At 41.7% G+C, this 26765-nt stretch overlaps 1 protein-coding gene across 4 annotated transcripts in view; it reads left to right on the top strand.

The window, feature by feature from the left end:
* Positions 1-26765, top strand: part of EMB25 (DEAD/DEAH box helicase) — a 404169-nt gene that overhangs the window by 26807 nt on the left and 350597 nt on the right. For 3 of the 4 annotated variants that reach the window (XM_089421275.1, XM_089421277.1, XM_089421282.1), the window contains exons 2-3: positions 20831-21006; positions 21255-21368. In XM_089421275.1, the coding sequence (XP_089277401.1) occupies positions 20831-21006; positions 21255-21368 (290 nt within the window). The remainder of the gene's footprint in view (positions 1-20830; positions 21007-21254; positions 21369-26765) is intronic. The other variant, XM_089421280.1, reaches the window with a different exon arrangement.

Genomic DNA, 26765 nt, shown 5'->3' on the forward strand with positions numbered 1-26765 from the left:
AAGACTATTATTACATTATTAGACTCAACGACGAACTTTGGCTCGAGCCAGTCAAGTTAAGTTGTATCACCCCTTTCCTTGAGACTTGAAATTGTACCATATGCATGGTAGAGTAGGATGCATTACATGCTGATTTTGTAATAGAACTAATGTCATATGGTATTTCTCATGATATATTAGCTGCATTTAGATTTAAAATCTGCATTTGAAATATTACTTCTATGAGTTGATTTTATGGGACTAATCCAAGCATGTGCGATCATGAAAAGTTGTGAAAGCATGCTGCCCTGTGTTTTTCATCTATTATATGTGTAGATAATAGGTCTACGGTAACCAAGAGATTGCTGGAGTTCTCGTGACGTCCCGTTCGAGTGTCTTCGTCCACTTTTCCGAGAGATCACGTCCCAATTGGAGCTAGATGTTACCCACCATTTTGTGGGTGATATCCCTAGGAGAAAATTTTTCTCCAAGATGGTCATCGGCCGACAACCAAAACCCCCTTGCAACCACCAACTAACTCGTTGTGCCATTTCTTCGCCACTTGAGCCAGCCATGTGGTCCATCACCCATCTGTCATGAGCGTATGTTTGAAGGTGGGCCTCTCGAACCTAAAGGTATGCATTGTCATTTGGTAATAGGTCTGTGCTCTTGTCCCCTGGACCTCTTTTGGATGATAACCTTGGATCCTAGTCTCTTGTGATCTCTTTTACTGACCTTTGGGCTTTAGGGATGGTACTACATGGGAAACCTTGATTTTAGTTGCATGGTCTCGCTCCGTCATCCACATATATCACTCCCCTTCCACTCATTATAACCCCATTCATTATTTCTCCCACTTGGGTCCACATAGGGTTAGCCTTCCTCCTTCCCCTTGCCCACACCTTGGGTCGGGCCTGGAATGATGCTCCAAAGGTTGATGCAGCTGAAAGCATAATTGGCCACATTCAACAGGAAGATTGTACCACAAAATGCAAAAGATGGTCGGGACAAACACATGTAGCATGTGGGCAAAAACCAATACATGAGCTCTACCCCATCATCATGGCCATCACCTTAGTTCCTATAGGTCCTAGATGAGCTTCTTTTATCATTCAATAACCCATGATTGTCCCAACCCCAGGTAGGCCATGAACTACCCTACCTTAAAGGGGGTATCCACTGCTATATTTTACACATCATGCTCTTATCCATTGAGCCGCGAGAAGTTAATTAAATAAAAATCATAAAAGGCAAAAGACATATAAAGAAGGGTGGAAAAATCAAGGCTGGGGCACCTCATGCACCACGATTACTCCCTCCTATACATTATATACCCAGGTGTGGGCTTCCCTTTTATTAGCTACCTTTGTACCTCAGCACGTGGCCCAGGGCTGCCCTTTTCATTCCCTATTCTATTCATCTCTTTATCACATGCCACCACCCTTTAAAGGATGTACCTTAGACATACTATCCCCTTTAAAAGTAGAAACCACCTAATAGGATACTTGGTTAACCCCATTTGGAGCTTAGAGACATTAGCACATGCCAAAGCCCACTATGGAAGGGCATGCCATTATGAAGTGCCCACCTGTTGTCCATGGTTGTAAGTTCTTTTACTCGATTTCCATTGATGATTTGTTGTACTGAAAGGCTAGGGGATGCATTAGATCTTATGCAGGATTGCAGATGGTCTCCATTTTGGGTTTGGTCTCCCTATACGGGTTCCTAACCCTCCAGAAGGCTACATTGGCACATGTAGGGTGTGTGTTGAGAGCCATGGTCCTCCACAAAAATAGACAACACTCCATGGATCCCCAAAGATGTTCAAAGATTGCTCGAGATTCACCTATTGGATGAGGAAGATGCACCTGGTTCACCATGTCTCGCTGGCCCCACAGTTGTACCATGCACTTGGCAGATGACCCAGGACATGTATGCTGATGTGGCATCACTTACACCATCATCTAAGCCCTTACAGATGGTCTACAATCATCTTCGACCTACTTGGAGACCGATGAGGTTACTTGTGTGCCCTCACACCCATTAGGAGCACCACAGGTTTATCATTTGGAGAACAAGGGGCCAATCCCTTGTCCACTACTTTTGGGAGTCCTATTCATCATTGTGGCACTTATGGACTTCATCAGGATTCGTAGAAGGCCCAACGAGATGTGTTGTTGATCATTCAATTTCTTGAGAGGCTTATTCTTTTGTTTATGAGCTAGTTTGGTGGGCTTGTCACCAAAAGTTAGTTATTTTGCACATTATTTTTATTTTAGGGGCTAATGTAGGCTCAAGTAGCTAAATCGAACTCATTAGAAGTGTATAAATAGAAGTGATGAGGATTCATTTCATCATCATCACTTGGTTTGGACTTATATCTTTCTAGAGATTTTCGCTCTCTAGAGATTTTTGCTATTCCTTCTTGGTTGACGAAATCTTGGAGCATGGAATGAATTTTGATGTTTGGATTATTTATTCTTGTCTTGGAGCTTCTTGATTGGCAATTTGTTGATGGTTGGATATATTCTCTTACATGTAAGTACAAATTTAATGATATTCTTTCTTTTACTTTGTCACATGCATTGATAATGAGATTTTCACTATACTAGGGCTAATTGCTGCATGCATTATTGTGAAATTGTGGAATTATTGTTTCTAGATAGCATCTCTCTATGTATGGGCCATGTATGTTGAACGAATTTTCCTAGGGATAATTCTATGGTTGAATTCATCTTGATAAGCCATCTCATCTTGCAAAACGAAGTATAAAGCTTTAAGGTCACTCTCTTTTGCCCTAATGCTAAGCGAAGTAGTCCTTGAAGCCTCCTTGACCTAGAAACGAAGTCCATTCTCGTTATTCTTCTTTAATCCAATCTCCCCAAAGGATTAAGCACTGATCTACCATAAGGTGATCATTTTAAGAACCATTTTTCTTCACCTTTTCTTCTTTATTCTAGGTCTAGCGACATTGGGCATCTTAGGGCATCATTGTCCTGACAAACTACCCATGGAAAATCTTCGATCTCTTGGGCATTTCTGTGTTGGTGTGTCTCCTAGGTCTCCTCGAAATTTGAAAGAATTTCGACGGTGGGATTGCGAGTTATCCCAAGCCCTAGGCTTGAGACCGATTTTTTCTCTAGGTTTCCCTAGGCTAGTACCTCATAGGGATCATTTAGGCTCCTTTAAGTAAATATCCTTTCTTTGATCCCTTTCTCTTCCTTGCTTAGGTCAAGCTCATTATTGGTTGCTAAACTTCCTCCTCTTGACCAAACCTGGGTCCACTTGGTCGTGTGTGGTCCCATATCTTATCAAAATCAATTCTTCAAAAACCACTTAACCGAGTTCCACTAGGATTTTAGGGTTTATGAAGCTTCGTTGCAAGTCACATTCTCTAAGCCAGTCCCTCAAATCCCTATTCCCCTATCCTCGAGAACCTTGCACCTTGCTTAAGAAGCAAGCAAGTCCCACTTTTGAGTCTCTTCTAGGAAAGGGTCATCGAGATCACTTCACATCCATCTTAGTCGACCTATCCTTCATAAGTGATTCTCTATATATCATGTCTCCTCCCATTGGTGAGAGTCCGTAAAGAGTAGGAAGCTTTAGCTGTGGTGACAGTGGGCCTTAGCTTCATTGTTGCTCTTGACCTAGCAAGTGCCCCTCTAGGAGCCTTGCGAGTTTGGGTGATAGCATGTCCTTCAATTTTGTACTTCGAACCCCTCAGGTTTTTCTACGTAAACTTCCTCCTTAAGCGAGCCATGTAAGAAAGCAGTCTTAACGTCCATCTGGTGTAGGCTCCATCCTTGAGAGGCAACGAGAGCAATAATGGATCAGATATTGGTATATCGGGCAACCGGTGCAAATATATCGTCATAGTCCACTCCTTCCTTGTAAGAGAAGCCTCGAGCAATGAACCTGGCTTTATATTTTTCAGCACTTCCATCAATTCCATGTTTGATTTTTTAAAGCTATTCAGAAGTAACCACAAACTTGTCCTTGGGTCTAGGAACCATGTCCCAAACATCAATCTTCATGATAGATTCATATTCCTCATTCATCGCATCCTTCCAGACTTGGTGCTTTACGACTTCTTCAAATGTACATGGCTCAGATTGAACAATAGTACTCATAGAAACTAAGTACCCTTGATACATGTTTGGCTTCTTGCTTTCATGGAAAGCCCCTCTTGGAGGAATATGTTTGTCAGTATCTTTGAGAGTATCTTTGAGCCACAACGATCTTTTCCTTGAGGTAGAGGGATCACTAGGTGGTGGATCAATGGGATCCATTGGGCCTTCAACATCAAGCATAGGTTTCATCTGAAGGAGGTTCATCCTGTTTTTCCGTAGGATCATCATTATTATCATTCCTTGGAATGGGGAGATCTCGAACCTTCCCAAGGGCAGTATCTCCATCAAAGGTGACATCATGGCTAACTTCCACATCTCTTTGTCCAGGCACATAGATTCTATATGCCTTTGAATTTTCACTGTAGCCCACAAATATACTTTTCTTCCTAGATGCTTCCAACTTGTTTCTTTTCTCTTTAGGCACATGAAAATACACGGGACAACCAAATATTCTAAAATGAGAAACATCAGGTTTCTTACCAGTGAAAACTTCTTCGGGTGTCTTGAAATCCAGTGCTTGACGCAAACTCCTATTTTGAACATACACGACAGTGTTGGCAGCTTCTCCCCATAAGAACTTCAGTAGACTTTGATCATGGAGCATGGCGCAGGTGGCTTCCATGATTATTCGATTCTTCCTTTCAACAACGCCATTTTGCTCAGGAGTGTGTGGAATGGTTGTCACTTGTCTCCCTTCTAATGCCAACCTCTCTGCGAAAGTCATTGAATTAATGTGATTCATATTCGGTTCCATTGTCAGTCCCCTATATCTTGATCTTCTTCCTTGTTTGATTTTTCACCAAGGCTTTGAAAGAACAAAACCATTTGAACACTTCGTCCTTTTTCTTCAAGAAGTAGATCCATGTTTTGTGAGTGAAGTAATCCACAAAAATTGCATAGTATAAGTATCCTTCTAATGATGTTGCGGCCAACATACCAGATAGATCAAAATGGACCAATTTAAGAATGTCGATAGTTTGACTTTCACTTGAAGGGAATGGTCCCCTTGTAAGTTTCCCAGTTGCACAACCCTGACAAACTCCTTCATGGTTCATGTTGAATTCGGGCATACCTGCAACCATCTTCCTTACCCCAAGTAATGCTTTATAATGTAAGTGGGCGAACCTCTGGTGCCATAGCTTAAATTGAAGAGAAGTATCGCTCGCCAAAGCTCCCAATGGACTTCCTCCAACTTAATAGAGAACATCAACCCTAAATCCAAGCGTAAATGCATATTTAGGGTTTCTTTGCCAAATATGTACCTTTCCATCAACGAACGCTACTTTGAAACCTTTATCTTCCATCACAGAAATAGACACCAGGTTCTTCTTTAAATCGGGCACATTCAACACATCTTGTAGATGAATGGTTTGACCTCGATTCAAGTGAAGAGTGACAATACCTATTCCTTTCAGGGGATAGGTGGCATTATCTCCAAGTATGATTTCCAAGTTAGTCTTCTTTTCAATCAAATTTGAGAGGGCCTCTTTGTACCAAGTGAAGTGCCTTGAGGCTCCACTATCAATCAACCAATGATCCAAAGTAACCGAAGGAGAGGCAGTAGATCGAGCAGAAATAAGATAAAACTCATTTTGTTTTTCTACAACTTTACTTTCATCATACGTGGTATTTCTTGTTCTTTTGGGAGGTCGACCATTTCCATTTCCATTTCAAGCAGCGGGAGCATTCATCTTTCCTTTGTTGTTGAACTTCTTGTTCCTTTGATAGCCATTGCCTTTGAAATTGTTGTGATTGTTGTTGTTATCATCCCTTGGAGTATCCTTCTTGTGAGGACACTCTCTTAGCATAATGTCCAAACTTGTTGCAATTGTAGCACCTTCCTTTTCTTCCTTCTTTGAATCCTTGCTTGAATCCTTCACCTTGTCCCTTTGGACCAACATTGTTCTTCCTCTTAGCATGAGTGGAGAAAGTAGTAGGTTCATTTCCATTTGAGGGCTTGTCTCTCTCCATCATTCTCGTCTCCTCTTGAGTGCATCGAGCCAATAATTCATCGAAACTAGTTGTCCTGTCATTGTTGAAAATGGTGGTGTTAAAGACATACCATGATCTTGGAAGACCTCCAAGTGCAATGAGAGTGAGCTCCCTGTTAGCAATAACTTCTCCAATAGATAGTAGGTCATTATTGATTTGTGTTATTCTCGTGAAGTAGGATTGGATAGACTCCTTGCTAATTTTAGATAACCATGATATGTTCTATGCTTTAGCACAATTTATTTCAATTTTCTTTATCAACCCAATGACAATTCCCAATTATATCCAAAAACAATCACTTTAACTTAAACACATTGATAGTAAATGCAGATAGAACATAAAAACATGTGCAGAAGACAAGAGGACACAAGATATGGTAGATGCCAGGGAAAAACCCCAATGTGGGGAAACCCTTTGATAAAATCTTGTTATTATTCTTCAATAGTTCAACAGATAGAGAGAGAGAGTACAAATATCATATTAATTTTCCCAAAACAGTCTTGTCAAAATAAAAAATCAACAACACTCCATTGCAGCGCTAACTAGAAAGTCAACATTGGTCAAAGCAACACCAAAATGTCCTCCAAGCAGCTCGGTCAACAACAGATTAATTCGACCTTCCAAGAGGGTCAAATTCAACCCAAAACAGTTTGGTCAACCCAGTGAAAGGAGAGAGAAAAAACTGCTATAATTTTTGCGGTCAAATCTGAAGTCAACGTTGAAGTCAACCCTGGTCAAACTGTCCCAATCACCTTGATTCTTGTGCCAATAAAGACGACCTTCAAACATCGAATTTCTGCCCTAAAAAATGAAGTCAACGCTGGTCAAAAGGGTCTTGGTCAACGCTGGTCTGTTTTCTTGAAATTCGACCAGCAAACAAATGCAGAAATTTGACCTCCTGCCACACGTGGGAAGTAGAGAGAAGCTTCCTCCAAGCTGTACGAACCAATTAGGAGAGATGAGAGAGAGATATGCGATGAGATGAGTGATATCCAAATGAGGAGAGACGTCACTCCTATTTAAACACTTTGTTGAGGGTGAGGATACAGATCTATTGGGCTTCATGAGCCTACATTTGACTGAGGCCGACCTTGACAATTTGTGCATGAGAGAGAATAAATTCAAAATTCCATTTTTTCTTGTCAGAATGAGATGATCTTTATATCAAAATTGGACCTCTCAAAAAGAGGAATCCAATGCAATAATCATCTCCATCATATGAGCTGTCCTAAGGTGGAATTTGGCCCTAGTTGCAAATTTTAACACTCCCTCTCAACTAGGGAGAATTCCACTTGCCAATCCATCTGTCATCATGCTATCCTGTCATCCTGTACCATCCCTGTCATCATTGCCCTGCTCTGTTCTGCTCTGCTCTGCTGAAGCATGAAGTAATAACGAAGAAGAAGTGACCGAGAGTGAGTCACAAGACTTTACCACTCTCCATTGACAAAAGTCAGTCCTTGATTTCAGATCAAGTTGTTGAACACCATGCATCCTAGTTATAGGGAGTACGGCAGTACACGATGCGTCCATTGATAGTGCTATGGTCCCTAACCAACTTTTCCCAACTCATTGGCTAGATGAAAGGTACTTCCCATGAGTCCCAGACTCTATGGGTAGGATGTGTGCTGGGGCATCGAACAGGAGAAGGTGAACCACTCATCCTGTTCATATGCCATAGGAGAAGGTGAACCACTCATCCTATGCATATGTCAATTGTAGGGGAAGGTGAACCACTCACCCTACATACATGTGTCTTGATAGGGGAAGGTGAACCACTCACCCTGTACATAGCACACCACTAGGGGAAGGAGAACCACTCACCCTGTGGTTGCTCATAACTCCAAGAAGTACCCCAAGCCCTCAGGAGCTCCCAGATCTCAGTGTCCAACTCATACGGGGCCCTCATAAGAGGTTTGTTCCACAATTCCAAGTCTCTCTCGGAAGGTTAAGAATTTGACCTTCCCTAAAGGCTTCGTGAGAATGTCTGCGACCAACTCGTCTGTCTTGATGTGTTGGAGCCTTATTGCTCCTCGTTGTAGCATATCCCAGATAAAGTGGTACCTGATATCAATGTGCTTGGAGCAATCGTGGAACATGGGATTCTCTGATAGGTGAATCCCACTCTGGGTGTCGCAAAAGATCACGGTGGCATCTAGCACGTACTGAAATAGTTCATTGAAGAGCTTCCTCAACCAAACTGCTTCACAACAGGCCATACTCGCAACAATGTATTAGACCTCGGCGGTGCTTAAAGTAATTGATTTCTGCTTTCGGCTCATACAAGATATTGAAGCAGACCCCAGAGAGAAGCAACACCCAGATGTGCTCTTACGATCCACAACACTACTAGCCCAATCAACATCTGAATATCCATGTAGCCTCAAGTTCCTAGCAGTGTATCTCAGTCCATAATGGATTATGTGCCCTGGAGATATCTCAAGAGATTCTTACCAGCAATCCAATGAATGTGATGAGGTTTGACCATAAATTGACTCAACGTGTTCACAACGAAGCATATGTCGGGACTGGAGTTGACCAAGAACATCAGGGCCCCCACAAGTTGACCTTACTTGGAAGGGTTCGCTATTCCGGATCCAACAACACTTCCACATAGCTTATTGAAGTTAAGTTCCATCGGAGTAGTCACGGACTTGCAATCCTCCACCCCACATCTCTCAAGTAGCTTCACAATGTATTTTCCTTGAGAAAGGAAAATCTCACCTGGCTTTTGCCAGACCTCTAGCCCTAGGAAACAGTGCATCATACCTAGATCCTTCATCTCAAATTTAGAAGCCAACTACTCTTGCATTGATTAATGAGAGGGTCATTACCTATGAGAAAGATATCATCCACATAAAGGACCAGAATGAGGGGCTTGTCCTTTTCAACCTTGATGTATAGGTTCGGGTTAGCATCGCTCCTTGTAAATCTCAGCTTCATAAGGTAGCTATCAATTCTCTCATACCAAGTCCTAGGGGCTTGCTTCAACTTATAAAGGGATTTCTTCATGTTGATTTGGGGTAGCATGGGATGTACTCTAGCCACGAAATTTGGTGGAGAGGTTGGGGCACATGAGATTCCAATACCCAGAAAGGGTTTGGGCAGATTCTAAACAGATCAGGAGATATTAAAATAATTAATATTTTTAATGGAGTCCCTGAGTCTAAACTTAGGGAAAATAAAATATTAATGTGTATTAATATGAATCTGTGTTAGAGTGGTCCAATAGACAAGGATCAAGCCAGATCTAATCTTAGCCGTTGATTAGGGACTTAATCTCGGCTGTTGAGATGTCAACACGAAAAGTATAAGAGGAGGCTTGAGGGTCACTTGGAGAACACAACAGATGATGAGTCATTCTATTCTCTAGAGCGGGGTTTGCTAAGAGAGATAGAATCAATGATTGAGAGAGCAGGTGAGGGGCATTGGTTACAGAGGAACAAAGAAGGCAAAGATTGTGCTAGGAGAGCAGCGCAGCAACCAAGGAGGGTGATGCAGAGCTAGCAAGGGTTCACGTAGGGCCACGCAGAGGCAGCCAAGTGTTGCGCAAAGCACCTGAAGGGCCAGCGTAGCTGATGCAAAGGGTCCTACAGCTAACATAGGGCCTCTTGACGCAGGGCCAGCGTGAGACAGAGAGGGGCTGACGCAGTCCAGATTGGGCAGACCCTGGGGTTGCAGGAGCAGTTTTGTGCTGAGGAGAGGCCGAAAGGGTTTTTCGGGGTTTCATCGAGGATATTTCTCTTAAACTGTGACGTAGAGCTAGCCAGAGCCATGCAGAAGAAGTCGGGAACTGCACAGAGCCTCAGAGAGGCCAGTGTTGCTGATGCAGAGGGCCAGAGGGCTGACGCAGGGCATCCCAACGCTGATGCAGACCCATCCAGGGTGACGTAGAGCTAGCGTGAGGCAGAGAAGGGTTGACGCAGTTCACAGAGAGGCAGTTGCTGGGGACTAGAAGGCTGCAGGAATATTGCAGAGTGGAGCGGTGAGGTACTGTAGTCAAAACAATACCTGCCAGAGCACGGCCAGAGGAGTTGTTACCGAGGGTTTCTAGCCGAGGAACTTGGATCAGCAGTGCAGTTGCACAAGACGATCAGAGTAGGGGGAATCTCGATAAGCGGCAAAAGGATTTACAAGAGGGAAATTAGGACTCAGAGGGAGTCCAGAAGAAAACTTCCAGATGGGAAGTAGAGACTCAGAGGAGTCGAACAGAGAACTTCCAGGAGGGAAGTAGAGGAGTGTCATGGCACTACACGGGGTAAGAGACCAAGATAGACTAGATGGAGCGTCGAACTTCGCAGTCTGGAAGGCCAGAATCTTATTAGTGCTTGACAGGAATCGTGTCAAGAACTTTGCCTTGAAGGTTATAACTATCCGAGTCGGCCCCAATAATAATGACAAGTACGAGGAGGCGATGGCGAGGGCCAAGTGCATTATCCTTGATAGGGTCAAGGATCATGTGGTACCACATATAGCCGAGAAGGAAACGACAGTTGAGATGTGGGAAGCTCTCAAGAACCTGTACTAGCATACTTCTGTGCAGAGAAGAATGTTGCTCGAGAACCAGATGAGGTCGTATCAGATGAAGAAGGGTCAAACAATTGATTCCTTCTTCGGAGGACTGAATGAGATCCGAGATCAGTTGACTGCTATAGGAGCAACATCGAATCAGGAGCTTATGGTGAGAACAACCTTGAATGCTGTCTCAGAAGAGTGGGAAGTGTTTGTCCAGAGCATCTTGGGCAGAGGGACTCTCCTACCTTGGGACAAGATGTGGGCAACTCTTCGCCAGGAAGAGATTAGACAACAGTCAAAGATAGGTAGTAGCAGCAAAGGGATCAAGGTCAAGCAGGAGGAGTAGGATGTGGCCCTAGCATCTGAGGGAAAGCAGGAGAGGCGGAAGAAGAAAGATCTCTCCAAGATCAAGTGCTTCCACTGTGGGGAGATGGGTCACTATGCGACCTAGTGCCCAAGGAAGAAGAGTAAGGGAGAGTCTTCCGAGACTAAGGCAACCCCAACATGGGCAAAGAAGGAAGTTTTGACAGACGATTACTGTGCCATGAGTGCACATGCGCCACTTGAGAAGAAGTTGGGAGACATCGAGCTGTAGTCAGGCGGACTATAGGCGATGAGGAGCAGGATCCTTGAGGTACCCAGCCTCTTGGATTAGACCTTGCGATGGGAGCTCCGACGAGGAGTAGCAGGATTGGCTAGATGGGTAGAGACGGTTGGGATGGAGCGGTGGAGAGAGCTACAGTGCAGGAGTCCCGAGACAGTGCAGAGCTAGTAGGCTATAGCAGTGCGAGAGGCACAGGAGTGTTGCACCAGTGCAGGAAGGCACATCGAGGTGTGCAACGGTGCGCGATGTAGGGAGTTGTTGCAGCAACACAGAGGTTAGTGAGAGAGAGCACTTGTCAGCGACAGAGGGAGCTTCAACATCAGTGGATGTTTCTAGCCCAATAGGGAGGTCAGTCGGGAGATCAGTTACTTACTTCTCAGTAACTGAGTTGTAGTGCAGCAGTGGGCAACACGATGCAACATGATGGGAGGAGGTGCAGTGCAGATGCAGTGTTGGGAGGAAGGACCAACAGCAGCACGGATGCAGAGGGAGTTGTCGTACAGATGTAGCAGTGGCAGTGGCAGAACCATGGGCAACAGTACAGGATGCAGCAGAGCAGAGGATGTTGGGCAGGAAAGCCTAGCATCAACACAGGTATCGATGCTAGATGATCAGAGTAATACTCAGTGAGGAGTATTGCTAGAGCACAATCCTCGCTAAGAGGGAGTGTTGATTTGGGGTAGCATCGGATGTACTCTAGCCACAAAATTTGGTGGAGAGGTTGGGGCACATGAGATCTACACTACCCAGAAAGGGTTTGGACAAATTCTAAACAGATAAGGAGATATTAAAATAATTAATATTTTTAATGGAGTCCCTAGGTCTAAACTTAGGGAAAATAAAATATTAATGTGTATTAATATGAATCTGTGTTAGAGTGGTCCAAAAGACATGGATCAAGCTAGATCTAATCTTAGCTGTTGATTAGGGACTTAATCTCAGCTGTTGAGATGTCAACAGGAAAAGTATAAGAGGAGGCTTGAGGGTCACTTGGAGAACACAACAGATGATCAGCCATTCTATTCTCTAGAGCAGGGTTTGCTAAGAGAGATAGAATCAGTGATCGGGAGAGCAGCTGAGGGGCATTGAGTATAGAGGAACAAAGAAGGCACAGATTGTGCTGGGAGAGTAGTTGAGGGGCATTGAGTACAGAGGAACAGAGAAGGCAGAGATTGTGCGGGAGAGCAGCTGAGGGGCATGGAGTACAGAGCAATAGAGAAGGCAGAGATTGTTCCGGGAGAGCAGCGCAGCAGCCAAGGAGGGTGATGCAGAGCCAACAAGGGCTCACGCAGAGGCAACCAAGTGCTGAGTAGAGCACCAGAAGGGCCAGCGTAGTTGACGCAGAGGCTTCCAGAGTTAACACAGGGCCTCTTGGGGCAGCACAGGCCAAGAAAGGTTGACGCAAGGCCAATGTGAGACAGAGAGGGGCTGACGTAGTCCAGATTGGGTAGACGCTGGGGTTGCAGGAGCAATTTTGTGCTAAGGAGCTGCCAGAAGGGTTTTCCGGGATTTCAGCCAGGAAATTTCTCTCAAACTGTGAGGTATAGTTGCTAAGGAAATTCTCTGTTGGGTAGGCCAGTTATGGCACCCAGATTGTACTATGATATTGCTTAATAAGAAAACCCTCAGATAGTTGCACTAGTTTTCTCTCATTGGGTTTTCCCGGGGACATTGGTCCAAAAATAATGGTGTCATGTGGTGTGTTTGTTATTGTTTCTTTTAGTTGCTGATCTGTAATTTGTTGAGCATGCATTGGCGTTTATTTTCAGTATTTACTTTGTAAATAACTTGTTAAAGAAAAATTAGTAGGTAGGAATAAATCAGGAAAAGTGCATGAAGGGTTTCTAAATTAAGTAAACTTAGAAACTTCAACACTTCAACACTTCAACCTGCATACATGTGTCTTATGATCTTGAACTTCGAACCCCTCGGGTTGTTCCACATAAACTTCCTCTTTAAGCGACCCATGCAAGAAGGCAGTTTTGACATCCATTTGGTGTAGGCTTCATCCTTGGGAAGCGGCAAGGGCTATGATCAAACAGATGGTGGTATATCGGGCAACTGATGCAAATATTTCATCATAGTCTACTCCTTCCTTTTGAGAGAAGCTTCGAGCAACGATTCTGGCCTTAGGCTTTTCAACACTCCCATCAGCTCCATGTTTGATCTTGTAGAGCCATTTTGAAGTGACCATTGACTTGTCTTTGGGTCTAGGAACCACATCCCATACATCATTTCTCATGATCGACTCATACTCTTTGTTCATCGCATCCTTCCAAACTTGGTGTTTCACGACTTCTTCGAATGTACAAGGCTTAGCTTGTACAATGGTACTCATGGCAGCTAAGTACCCTAGGTACCTATTTGGCTTCTTGCTTTCACGAAATGTCCCCCTCGGTGCGATATGTTTCTCAACATCTTCAAAAGTATCCTTTAGCCACAAGGGTCTTTTTCTTGAAGTAGTGGGCTCACTAGGAGGTGGATCAATGGGATCCATTAGACCTTCTCCATCGGGCATCGGTTCATCAGACGAAGGTTCATCTTGCTTTCTTGCATCATCGTCATCATTTTCCTTCCCAGGGATAGGAAGATCTTAGACTTTCCTAAGGGAAAAATCTTCATCGAAAGTGACATCATGGCTTAATTCAACTTCCCTTTGACTAGGCACATAGATGCTATATGCCTTCGAAGTTTCACTGTAGCCCACAAACATTCCTTTCTTCCCAGATGCATCTAGTTTGTTCCTTTCTCTCTCAACACTTGAAAATATACGGGACAACGAAAAATTCTAAAATGAGAGACATCAGGTTTCTTATCGGTGAAAACTTCTTCAGGTGTCTTGAAGTCCAAAGCTTGATGTGGGCATCTGTTTTGAACATACACAACAGTGTTGGCAGTTTTGCCCTATAAGAAGTTCGGAAGACCTTGATCATGAAGCATGGCACGGGTGGCTTCTATGATAGTATGATTCTTCCTTTCGGCAACACCATTTTGTTCAGGAGTATATGCAGTAGTGGTCTCCCTCTTAATGCCAATTTCTCTACAATAGTCTTTGAATTCATTTGACTCATATTCGGTCGCATTATTGGTCCTCAATATTTTGATCTTCTTCCCTGTTTGATTATCGACCAAGGCTTTGAAAAAGCGGAACGATTTGAACACTTCATCCTTTTTCTTTAAGAAATAGGTACATGTTTTGCAAGAGAAGTCATCCACAAAAATAACATAGTACAAATATCCACCCAAAGATGTCACAGGCAACATACCTGATAGATCATAATGGACCAATTGAATAATATTGGTGGTTTGAGTTTCACTTGAGGGGAATGGTCCCCTTGTATGCTTTCCAGCTTCACAACCTTGGCAACCACCTTCACGATCTAAGTTGAATTCAGGCATACCTGTGACCATCTTCTTTACATCAGGTAAGGCTTTGAAATGAAGGTGAACAAATCTCCGGTGCCATAATTCAGATTGAAGAGAAGTATCACAAGTCATTGCTACCAATGGACTTCCTCCAACCTGATAGAGACCTTCAACCCTGAATCCAAGAGTGAATGCATCTCTTGGTTTCCTTTTCCAAATACAAACTTTCCCATCAATGAATGTCATCTTAAAATCTTTATCTTCCATCGCAGAAATAGACACCAGATTCTTTTTCAGACTAGGTACATATAACACTTCTTGTAAATGAAGAGTTTGACCTTGATTTAAGTGGAGAGGAACAGTCCCAATTCCTTTCACGGGATAAGTGGCATTTTCCCCAAGTATCATCTCCATATTTGTCTTCTTTTCAATTAAGTTAGAGAGAGCATCTTTGTACTTAGTGAAGTGCCTTGAGGCACCACTATCAATCAACCAATGATCCAATGTATCTGGAGGAGAGGCAGTGGTAAGGGCAGAAATAAGATAAAATGCTTTTTGCTTTACAACATTAACTTCTTCATACCTGAAGTTTCTTGACTTCTTGGGAGGACGACCATTTCCATTTCGAGCATCGAGAGTGTTTTTCTTTCTTTTGTTGTTGAACCTGTTGTTCCTTTGATTTCCATTGCCTTTGTAGTTGTTGTTATTGTTGTCATCATCTCTTGGAGTATCCTTCTTGTGAGGACACTCTCTAGCGAAGTGGCCAAACCTGTTACAATTGAAGCATCTTCCTTTTCTTCCTTCTTTGAATCCCGGCTTGAACCCTTGACCTTGATTTCTTGGACCAGCATTGTTCTTCCTTTTAGTATGAGCAGAGAAGGCGGTAGGATTGTTTCCATTTGAGGGCTTGTCTCTTTCCATCATCCTTATTTCTTCTTGAGTGCATCTAGCCAATAATTCATCAAATCCCGGAATCCTGTCATTGTTGAGGATGGTGGTGTTGAACACATCCCATTCTCTTGTAAGGCCTCCAAGTGCAATAAGAGTGAGCTCCCTGTCACCAATGACTTCTCCAATAGATAGGAGATCATTTTTGATCTCGGTAATAGTCATGAAGTAGGATTGGATGAATTCTCCTCTATACATCTTGATGTCTTTCAACTTGTTCTTAATAAAGAGAACTTGATTTGCATTATTTACTTTGAACATCTTGACCAGCTTGTCATACATCTCTTTAGATGTTTCCAAATCAAAAATATAGGCAACCAAAGGCTTGTTAATAGAATCAACAATAATTTTCTTAGCTTTAACCTCACCTTTCTTGTACTTTGTTTGTGCAACTGCGGATGCATTTGAAGGAGGCTCCACTACTCTTCCTTTGACATAGTCCATGTGTTCGGTTATGGTATGTTCTATGCTTAGAGAAATTTACTTTTCTTTCTTATTATTATTCATAGATTAGCAATAACATGTGCATAAGTAAAGTGCAAATAGAACATTAAACGATCAACAGAAAACAAGCCAAGACAAGAGACACAAGATGTGGCAGCTAGCTAGGGACAAACCCCACAATGTGTGGGGAAACCCTTTGATCAAATCTTCTTTTATCTTCAATAATTCAGCAAAGAGAAATAATACAATATATCTGATTTATATCAGCAGTAGCAAACCCTAGATCAGCAACATCAGCATTAGCGGCTTCATCATCAAAACTAGGGTAGTCGATATCTCGCAAACCGATCGTCGGATCGGCTTGATTCCACCACCAAAAAATGCGGCCTTCAGAGGAGGTCCAGATGGACCTACAACACAGTTCAGAGGAGGAGATCTGATGGTCAACGTTGGTCAAACTTTGGATCTGCAGTTGCAGCTTCAGGTTCAGCAACTTCCTTCCACATGTGTGAGAGAGAGTCTCTTTTCTGCGCAGTAGAGAAGAGCCTCTTTTCTGTGCAGGAGAGAGAGAGAGATGTGATGAGATGAGTGAGTGCAAATGAGGAGAAGTCCTTCTGTATTTATACACAACTGTTGATGTTTGAAGTGACTGTTGGGCTTTTGAGCCTACATGAGTTGTAGGTCGGCTTGATAATAATTCCATAATCAAAATAAATTCATATTTCCATAAATACTTATCGGAATCGGATGATCAATCTTACACCTCTCGACGAGAGGAATCTAATAAAAATATTATCAACCATGAATAAGATGACCCACATGGAGTTTGGCCCTAGTTGCCAATTTTAACACCATGACATCATTTTCTTCCAATGTCAAATCTAGAGACATCTTCCATGCATGATAGTCGGATTTGAAATAAGATGTAGTCGTCATTGAGATTGGCTCCAAGTCCTTGTCCAACAACTTTCCTTAGTGATTGCTTTTCCTCACTCTTGTTTGGGCTTTGTCTTCCCTTGAGCTCCGATACCATGTTAATATTAGATAACAATGGTATGTTCTATGTTCTTTATCAGTCCAATGACAATTTCCAATTATATCCAGTCGTAGTCACTTTAACTTAAACACATTGATAATAAATGCATATAGAACATAAAAACATGTGCAGAAGACAAGCCAAGACAAGAGGACACAAGATATGGCAGATGCCAATGAAAAACCCCAATGTGGGGAAACCCTTTGACCAATTCTTCTTATTTTTATTCAATAGTTCAACAGAGAGAGAGAGAGAAAGTACAAATGTCAAATTAACTTGCCCAAAACAGTCTTGTCAAAATCAGCGGTCAACAACAATCAATTGCAGCCCTAACCAAAAAGTCAATGCTGGTCAAAGCAACACCAAAATGTCCTCCAAGCAGCTCCGTCAACAGCAGATTAATGGCCTTCCAAGAGGGTCAAATTCAACCCAAAATAGTTCGGTCAACCTAGTCAAAGGAGAGAGAAAACATTGCTGTAATTTATGTGGTCAAATCTTAAGTCAACACTGGTCAAACTGTCACAATCACCTCAATTCTTGTGCCAATAAATGCGGCCTTCAAAGATCGAATTTAGGCCCTCAAAAACGAAGTCAATGCTGGTCAACGCTAGTCTGTTTTCCTAAAATTCTGCCAGCAAACAAATCTAGAAATTCGGCCTCCTGCCACACGTGTGAAGTAGAGAGAAGCTGCCTCCAAGCTGTACAAACCAATCAAGAGAGGAGAGAGAGAGATATGTGATGAGATGAGTGATATCCAAATGAGGAGAGAGGTCACTCCTATTTATACACTTCATTGAGGGTGAGGAGACACATCTATTGGGCTTCATGAGCCTACATTTGACTGAGACCGACCTTGACAATTTGTGCATAAGAGAGAATAAATTCAAAATTCCATTTCTGCTTGTCAGAATGAGATGATATTTATATCAAAATTGGACCTCTCGAAAAGAGGAATCCAATGCAATAATCATCTCCATCATATGAGCTGTCCTAAGGTGGAATTTGGCCCTAGTTGCCAATTTTAACACTCCCCTTAATCCATCTTGATGTCCTTCAACTTGTTTTTGAGAAAAAGGATTTGATTTGCATTGTTCACTTTGAACATCCCAACCAACTTATCATGCATCTCCTTAGATGTTTCTAAATTAGAAATATAAGCAGCCAAATGCTTTTGAATAGAGTCTATACTGATTATTTTAGCTTTGACTCCACCTTTCTTGTATTTCGTCTTTGTAGCAACAGGGGCATTTGAAGGAGGCTCCACCACATTCCCTTTACATAGTCCATGGGATCATGCTCGTCCAAAGTCAAGTCCAAAGTCATTTTCCATGCATGATAGTCAGATTTGTCCTTGAGCTTATCCTCGGATTTGAAGTAAGATGTAGAAGCCATTGAAGCTAGATCAAACATATCTCTCTTAGTGATTGCTTTTCTCTCTCTTGCTTGGGCTTTGCCTTCACCTGTGCTCCGGTTTCATGTTAATTTTAGTTAACAATGGTATGTTCTATGCTTAGCACAATTACTTCAATGTTCCTTTAATGGCCCAATGACAACTTCCAATTTAGATTTCCAATAGCAATCACATTAACCATTAATCACATTGGCAATAAAAGTAGATAAAACATAAAACAATATGCATAAGACAAGCCAAGACAAGAGAACACCAGGTTTGGCGGATGCTAGGGAAAAACCCCAAGATGGGGAAAACCCTTTGATCAAATCTTCTTATTATTATATCAAATGTTCAATAGAGAGAGGGAGTACAAAAGTCAAATTGACTTGCCAAACTCAAAGTAAAACAACCCTGTCAAAATCTGTAGTCAACTGCAGTCAAATCATGCCTAACCAGAAAGTCAAAGATGGTCAAGCAACAATAGGATGACCTCAGAACAACTTGGTCTTCCCCAGTCAAATTTGGCCTAATTAGTTGGTCAAAGTCAGCCCAAAATAGTGACAAAGTCAGCGGTCAAACTTGGTCAAACTACTCTCCTGAAATATGCGATCAACTTGCAATTTGGTCTGCAGTCAAAGTGCTCAGATCACCTCGGTTCTTGTGCCAAAAGATGCGGCCTGCCTAAACATATAATCTCCCAAAAGATTGAAGTCAAACTCACCTTGGAAGGTCAAAGTCAATGCTAGTCGAATTTCAGAATTTTCTGAGATTTTCGACCTTGCAATTTAGCTCTGAAATTCGTTTTGCTTGATCCACACGTGTGAGAGAGAGAATGCCCAATGTAGTACGAACCATTGAGAGAAGGAGAGAGAATGTGAGTGATGAAGATGTCAAATGAGGTGAAAGGTCACTTGTATTTATTCAAGTCGTTGAGGGTGAAGTGACACATCCATTGGGCTTTTTGAGCCTACATGATGATGTGGATGATCTTGAAAATTTGCACATGTGTGGGTATAAATTCAATTTATATCAATTTTGGTCCTCTCGAAAAGAGAAATTTAATGCAATCATCATCTCCATCAAATGAGCTATCCCAAGGTGGAATTTGGCTCTAGTTGCCAATTTTAACAAACAACCTTTTAAGACCCCTACTATTTAGCCCTTCTTGGTGAACAGACCTTGGAACAACCTGAGCAATCAACCAACAACGAACATAACCCGCATAAACCTCTGTCACAACTTCATTCTTTGCTCTTCAAGACAACACAGGGGTCTCCGCCCTCCTCAACAAGTTCTGCCTAGATCTGTGGCTTGTTCGGCCCTACTGTGTTAACCTGAGACCCTTTCGGCCCTCCTGTACATAGGACTGAGGCCTTTTTCGGCCTGGTCTAGCACAACAGAGGTCTCGGCCTCCTTCTCAGGGCTTCGCCCCTCTCTCCAGGTCAATAAACTCTTGGCCCTCCCTTTCAGACTCAATCTGGCTCAAAGATAAAACAAAGATTACTTGCCAACTTCCTTAGCTTGTTTAGCCCAGAAAAACTTGTCCTTCTGCTCCAGCTCGACCTTCTAAATGATCTGCGGCTTGCTTTGTTTCTAATGGATTGATTGCATTTGTGTGAAGAGACCACTCTAAGTCTCTCTTATTTATACACTCCAATTGAATGACATAAGGGGTTTTTGACTTCATTCAAGATGCCCTCTTGCACCAATTAGAATAAACAAACCATTCTTTTGGGTCTTTAGCTCACCAACTTGTGCCCAAAGTCCATCACTTGGGTACATTGCCTACAAAACATCGTTTTTGTGGGTCAACTCCTCACAAACCCAGTACCCCAAGGGTTGTGGGAGTACCTCCCAAGCTACAAATCTCAACACAATTCATTTTTATCACAATGTGAAAGTACAATACAACACCTCAGCTTTGCCAAAGCTCGTACATTGAGTACTCACACTTTATCCCAAGTGATGATTTCTCTAAAGCTTCCCAAACCCTAGCTAGGGCATCCAAAATTACTGCAAATGTTAATCAGCAACAAGAAGGCCTAGCAAGGCATCTCACCAAGCTGTACTAACCTCTCCGAGAGCCCATCGACAAGCTAATATCATACCAACTATCCAACCCTGAGATTCACACTTGTGTCTCACAATATTTGAATAAGTCAAATGTTATATCCATCTAACAATGAAATACATGGAAACAAATTCTTTGGAATGCATTCAACTTGTACTTTCTATTCAATTTGATAATATTTTTTCAGGTTACCATGTTTGTTAAAGTCAATTTTAAATGAGTTGTTAGATACAATGATAAATTTCTATTGCTTAAATCAAGCAATGGTGACTTCAGAAGGCAAGCATTTTTAACTTTTTTGAAAAATTACTTGTGGAGTGATTATCTCACACATTTGATGTTCTGATTACAGCGGTTGGCCATTGAATCCTTTTTGAAAGGTTCTTCTGTAGTTGTCTGTGCTCCAACAAGCAGTGGAAAGACTTTAATAGCTGAAGCTGCAGCAGCTGCAATAGTAGCCAGAGGAAAGCGTCTGTTTTATACAACACCTTTAAAGGCTCTCTCAAATCAAAAATTTCGTGAATTCCGGTAAAAAAATTGTTTTAAGAACTTAGTCTTTATGGCATTTGTAAAATTATATATTATATTTTCTTAGAACAAGCATTGAGATTATGAAGTCTTTCAAACTGAATGCATTTTGAGTCACAGCTAGGATGAAAGAACCAGTTAGATTATGAGGGCTCCATGAGCTTATTTTACTTTTTTCCTGAGACATTGAGGAAGAAGCTTGCAGATCTTCTCACCTTTTTCATCATTTTAACCTTTAAATGTTCTAGGGAAACATTTGGCGATAAGAATGTGGGTCTTCTCACTGGAGATGCAGCGGTAAACAAAGAAGCTAGAATTTTAATCATGACAACGGAGATCCTGCGCAATATGTTGTATCAGAGGCATGTCTCAGATACCTTTAATATCAAGTTGATTATGCTTAACGTGCAGAAATTGAAGTGCAATGGCACTTCCTTTTTCTTTCCCTGACTATAGCATTTTCCTTCTATTCTAAAATTTATTTTCTGGTAAAAACTTAAATGTATGAGATTCTATTATGCATGTTCTTTCACAGGAAGAAGGGTTATCAATGATCATTGATCCAAACAACAGTAATGCTAATCTATGTTATTTCTTCATTTCATATTCAGCTGTCATTTCTTTTCGACCGCAATTCAAGTTTTTATATCATCTAGATTCTAGAGGAAGCATACATATTTCTCCACAATGTCCATTAGAAAACAATCTTATGTGTAACTTGGATAAAAATTCAACCTAATTGTAGTTAGTAATTGTAATGATCCCTTCTAACATAATCGGTGAATATCATACATATTTGTTTTTTCCTTCTTTTTCTTGATATCATATTGTAAAGAACTGTATCTCCGTGAAGATGTCTTGTGATATTGGTTATTTTGCTCTTTCAATCCACCCGATCCACCTGACATTCAACGAGGAACAGTGTCTTAATTTCTTTGAAGTCATTGATGTGTCTTGGACCAGTTCCAGGTCTGATGCAGCAGGCCTCTATATTATGCAATTTGAAGGTTCTGCTTCTTTTTCCATTTTTTTGTTTTGTTTAAGTCTGCCTAGAAGATAATTCCAATGCTGTTCATGGTTAGCATAATATTCCCTGTTGTTCCCGCAAAATCTAGCAGGGCTTGTAGGGCGGAACCCTACAAGGCAATCACTAGCCCAAGCGACAACAAGAAGATAGCAGCCTACTGTCACCACAGCTACTACCCCCTACTCTTAATAATTTTCACCAATTGGAGGAGTCCCGGTATATAGGTCACCTAAGAGATATTCTAGGCTTAAAGGTATAAGGTGACATGATAGGCTTCTAAGTAAAAGACACAACTCAGGTGCAAGGCTGAAGCAATGAAGAAGAGACAATTCGCTTCTCTTAGAGAGGCCAAACTAGGGCACGCTAGACCTAGGGTTTGATTAATAGCGTGGAAAACGAAATGAGCCAAAGTCAAGGTACCAAGAAAAGATTTCCAACATTAAACTCTAGCAAGACAATGGTTCATTAAACCTACAAGAAGCCCTCAACTTGATGCTTAACCAAACTAGGGTTTCTCCTAGGGAAAAATAGCTAGGGCAAGAAAAATTATGGAGAAAATGAAAAGATTAGCCACCAAGAGGAATGATTTTGAGGCAACCACTACTATCCTTGATGTTGAGTCCCTCCAACCAAGAAAATTCCTCTTCCAAGCAATTTTGCACTAAGCCCTAATTGGGCCGCTTATCCTTAAGAAGGCTGAATTTGAGAAAAGAGAACGAAATTTAGTTTGTGGGTGAAATTTAACTTGATCACCAACTAGACAAGGCAAGTGCCTAGTCCTTGGGTTGATGGAGTCTATGGATGCTTAAGATTAGCTAGTCCTTGGAAAGGAGTAAGGATGTTTTGATGCCCTAGCAACAAAACCCTAACTATTATCTTTGTGAGGGATCAAAGGCACTTGGGAGAGCTACAACAAGAGTTCACCAAGGGGACTGCCATTCACATTCCATGTATAAGTAATGCACACAATGAGGCTATTTAGATTCCGTGCAATTAATTTTCAACAAATTAGGGCACAATAGGAAAACCCTAGATAACCATTACATTCCATACATTGGACCATTAAATGATTTTTTTTTTCAAAAAAAGAAATGCTTACTTACAAGATGAAATGCATGAATAATCCATCAATGATCCAAGGTAATTTCTCCAAAGACAAGAAAATGGCTCCAATATGCAAAGTATTCCATAGATCACATCTTGCCAAGATACAAGAGGTTGAAATTCTCCTAAGCCAGAATAGTCCCAATGATTATGATGAATAACATTGATCCTCTCCTCTATTTACATGAGGAGGAAGAGTTCTAATTATTAGCCTACAAGCTCCTAATAACAAATAAAATCATAAAAATGCCTTGGGTTACAAGCCAACCCACTAGCTCTCAACATAAATGCTAAGAAAATCCCACGCGTGTGAGTCGCGGGGCCTCTAGGGTTGATGTCATCTATGAAGGAAGCTCCAAATGCCAAGTGTTGATGCTACGAGGTGCCAAGTGTGACATAGTAGCATCTAAAAATTATCATTTGAGGGTTGGACTTCAAATTTCCATCAATGGCTCTCTGTGGTCCCCAAAATCTAGTCGGGGCACCACAAAGTGGTGTCTTGGGCCTCCAACTATGAAAAGTTGTCCAACTCTACTCCAATGTTGAGGGCTTTCTAGGTGCTACTAGCCCTCCCAAGACTCTAAAGGTGAGACCATCCTCATCCGAGACTTGAATTAGTTGCCATCCTTGATATGGTGCTAAGGCTGACTTGGGGGCATGTTGGGTCCAGGTGTATCATCCTGAAGAATCATCAAATGTAGTGCAAAGTGGCAAAACGTCTTGTGGGTAGGAGGTGCTCAGGGTCATATGTGATGTGCTAATGTTGCTCGGAAACCCAAGGCTCTCAATGCTTCTTTGTGGGTGCCAATATACTTCTCTAATGGCCTGGGTACTTATGGGTAAGGTGGCTAGAACATGGGTTGTTGAACCACTTGGAAATCACAACATAAAGTCTAGTGAAAGCAACCAGTCATTAGGGACAATAATCATTATTGCATCTACGAGAACTAAGCTTGAATGTAATGGGCCATTTAATACTTCAAATAGGGATTCCCTTCCAAAATCAGGGCTTTGAGCTCGCTAAAGGAGTGGCTAAAGGACAAAGGACAATAGTGTTTCCTCCTTAGGTAGGAGTGGAAAAAGGACAACCCTATTAGGTGTTTCCAATCCCTAAGGGGAAGTAACATTTCCTTAGTCCACCATTCAATCGATATGTGTTAGTGAATAATAGTGATGGTATGGAGGAGAGAAGACTTCATGACCAAGTGCCATGGTTAAAGGGACTAGCATGAACGAGAATCCACATCCTGAGTGTATAGATGTGAGGAGGGAGCAATCGTGGATGCATGAGTTACCAACTCGGGCTTTGTTTTTCCACCCCTCTTGTGCACCTTTTACTTTTGCTTGATTTTTCTTTGTATAGGGTTAGAGCTTGCTTTGAATGATATGGCAGTTGTATTACCCCTTAAGGATGCGTCATTTCATTGCACATCGGGTTTAGAACATGCAAGGGTTCCTTTTATGCTGTAATGGAGCAACATGTGCTTACAAATCCAGTGATGGCCATAAGGAGTGAGGTAGAGCTCATGCTAGGCTTTTGCCCACGTGCTAATTTGTATGTCTTGGCCATCTTTTGCATTTTGATATTCTTTCCTTTCATTTTTTTTGTGGCCATGATATGCTTTTTATTTTCTTTTAGTTGCATGAAACTCCTAGGGCAAAATTTTGGGCCCTACCCAGGTATGAGGACGTATGGGTGCCAAATCCCAGAGAACCAATGGTTAGTTGAACTCGAAGAATGGATGTGAGATAAGGGCTTGTAATGTATGATGGAAAGTGGTAAATATGGAATAGGGATAGATGGAACTATGCTATCTTGATCAGGGCTTCCCAAGTCGTGCCCCTCCTATACCCAATTGGCCATTAGGGGAGGACCCACTGGACTAGGATCGAAGATTAACCGCCCATTTAAGGTGAGAGAACAGGATCATGGTCAAAGCCCCTCCTTCTTCTAGGTCACCTCATAATCCATATCAAATGCCTAAATACAAACAAGCATAAGCATTCGATTTCAAAATGAATAAAGTACCTTTTGATCGGAAGCCCACATTCATCTATGTGCTCATGTCGAATGGGTGAGAAGCATATGTCTGATGCAGGTGACAAATGTTAATTTTTGTAGCGTTGAACAAGTGTTCTAGTCTGGAATTATGTCAGAGAGGTTGAAGAACACAAGATCTCCGAAACGAAGAAAAGGTTTGGGGAGAAAACACCTAGAGACCACTCAATTAAGTTTATTGATCAATAATTAAAAATTGCATAAGTCTAACTTAGGAAAATTGATTAATTAACAGTAATTAATTGAGAAAGATTCACACAGGTCGAGTCTAAGATGAGATTAGTCATTGATAATGATTTAATCATGGCTATTGAAGCTCCAATGAGAGATTATAAGAGCAACTCGATGGGATGGAGACAGACACATCGAGCAAGAGGGAGAGTGAGTATCGTTGGAAAATCAAGCTATCCAGTGCAACGATTCAACAAGGAAGTGAGCTCGAGCTATGGCAACAGTGATTGAGGGAGCAACAAGAGGTCTCTGGAGCATTTATGTTAATTTGGCAGCTTAGGGACAAATTCTCTCCATTGGACAATCTTCCTCATCCAAAGAAGCCTCAAATTGCCTTTGGAAGAATTTAATTTGGTTAAGGAAAAATTATTTTTTAAAGAGAAAACCCACAATGGCACAAAAGTCAAGGTCGGCCTAAGAGACTAATTAGCCCTCCTCCAATGCCTATAAATACAAGTCAAGGCACCTCATTTGGAGACATCATTATCAAGCATCTCTATCTTCTCTCATTGGTTCATACATTTGAAAATTGCAGGGTTATCTTCACATGTGCGAAGGAGGAAGTATTCTTTTTTGTTGATTGAATTCTACTTCTATTTGGGTGACTTTCACCAACGTTGACCAACTTTGTTTTGGGCTCTTTGACTTGCTTTGACTAGATTTTGACATGTTTTGGAAGGGCGCATTTATTGGCACAAGGACTGAGGTTTTTTGGGCATGTTGACTGTAGTGGATCTCAAGCTTTGACCGTAGACCTTCTCTCTCCATTGACCAAGTTTGACCATGATTTTTGGAGTTGTTTTGACTGAGGTTTGACTAACATTGAATGTTGAGTCTTTTCATTGTTGACTGAGCTATTGGAGGATAGTTTGACCATTGATTGCTTGTTTGGTTACGGCACATTTGACTGTTGTTGACTGACAGATTTGTAGACTTTGACTTTGACCAGATTTGACTCAGGACAAAGCTGACTATTGGCTCATCATTTGATATTGGTACGTTGACTTCGTTGGATAGTCAAAGCATTGACTTTGACTCTTGGTTGATGAATTTGGAACTTTGTACTCTCTGTCGAACATTTTATGACAATCTAATAAGAAGAATTTGAAAGGGTTCTCCCCCTTGTGGGGTTTTTCCCTGGTCTTTGACCAATTCCTGTGTCTCTTGTTATTTCTATTGGTTGTCTTTTATTGTACATTGGATTTATTGTTCTATCAACAATTGTTATTTACTACTAAAAGATTGAATTGATTGCTAATTGAAGTTAAGGATTGGGCTAAAGTAATTGTAATGACAGAACAATGGAAAATTAACCTGGCATTAGAGCCAAGGTGAAGA

This window comes from Pinus tabuliformis, chromosome 6 (genome assembly GCF_031772625.1).
Source record: "Pinus tabuliformis cultivar Carrire ecotype Pingquan chromosome 6, CPIR1, whole genome shotgun sequence".
Classification (NCBI taxonomy): domain Eukaryota; kingdom Viridiplantae; phylum Streptophyta; class Pinopsida; order Pinales; family Pinaceae; genus Pinus; species Pinus tabuliformis.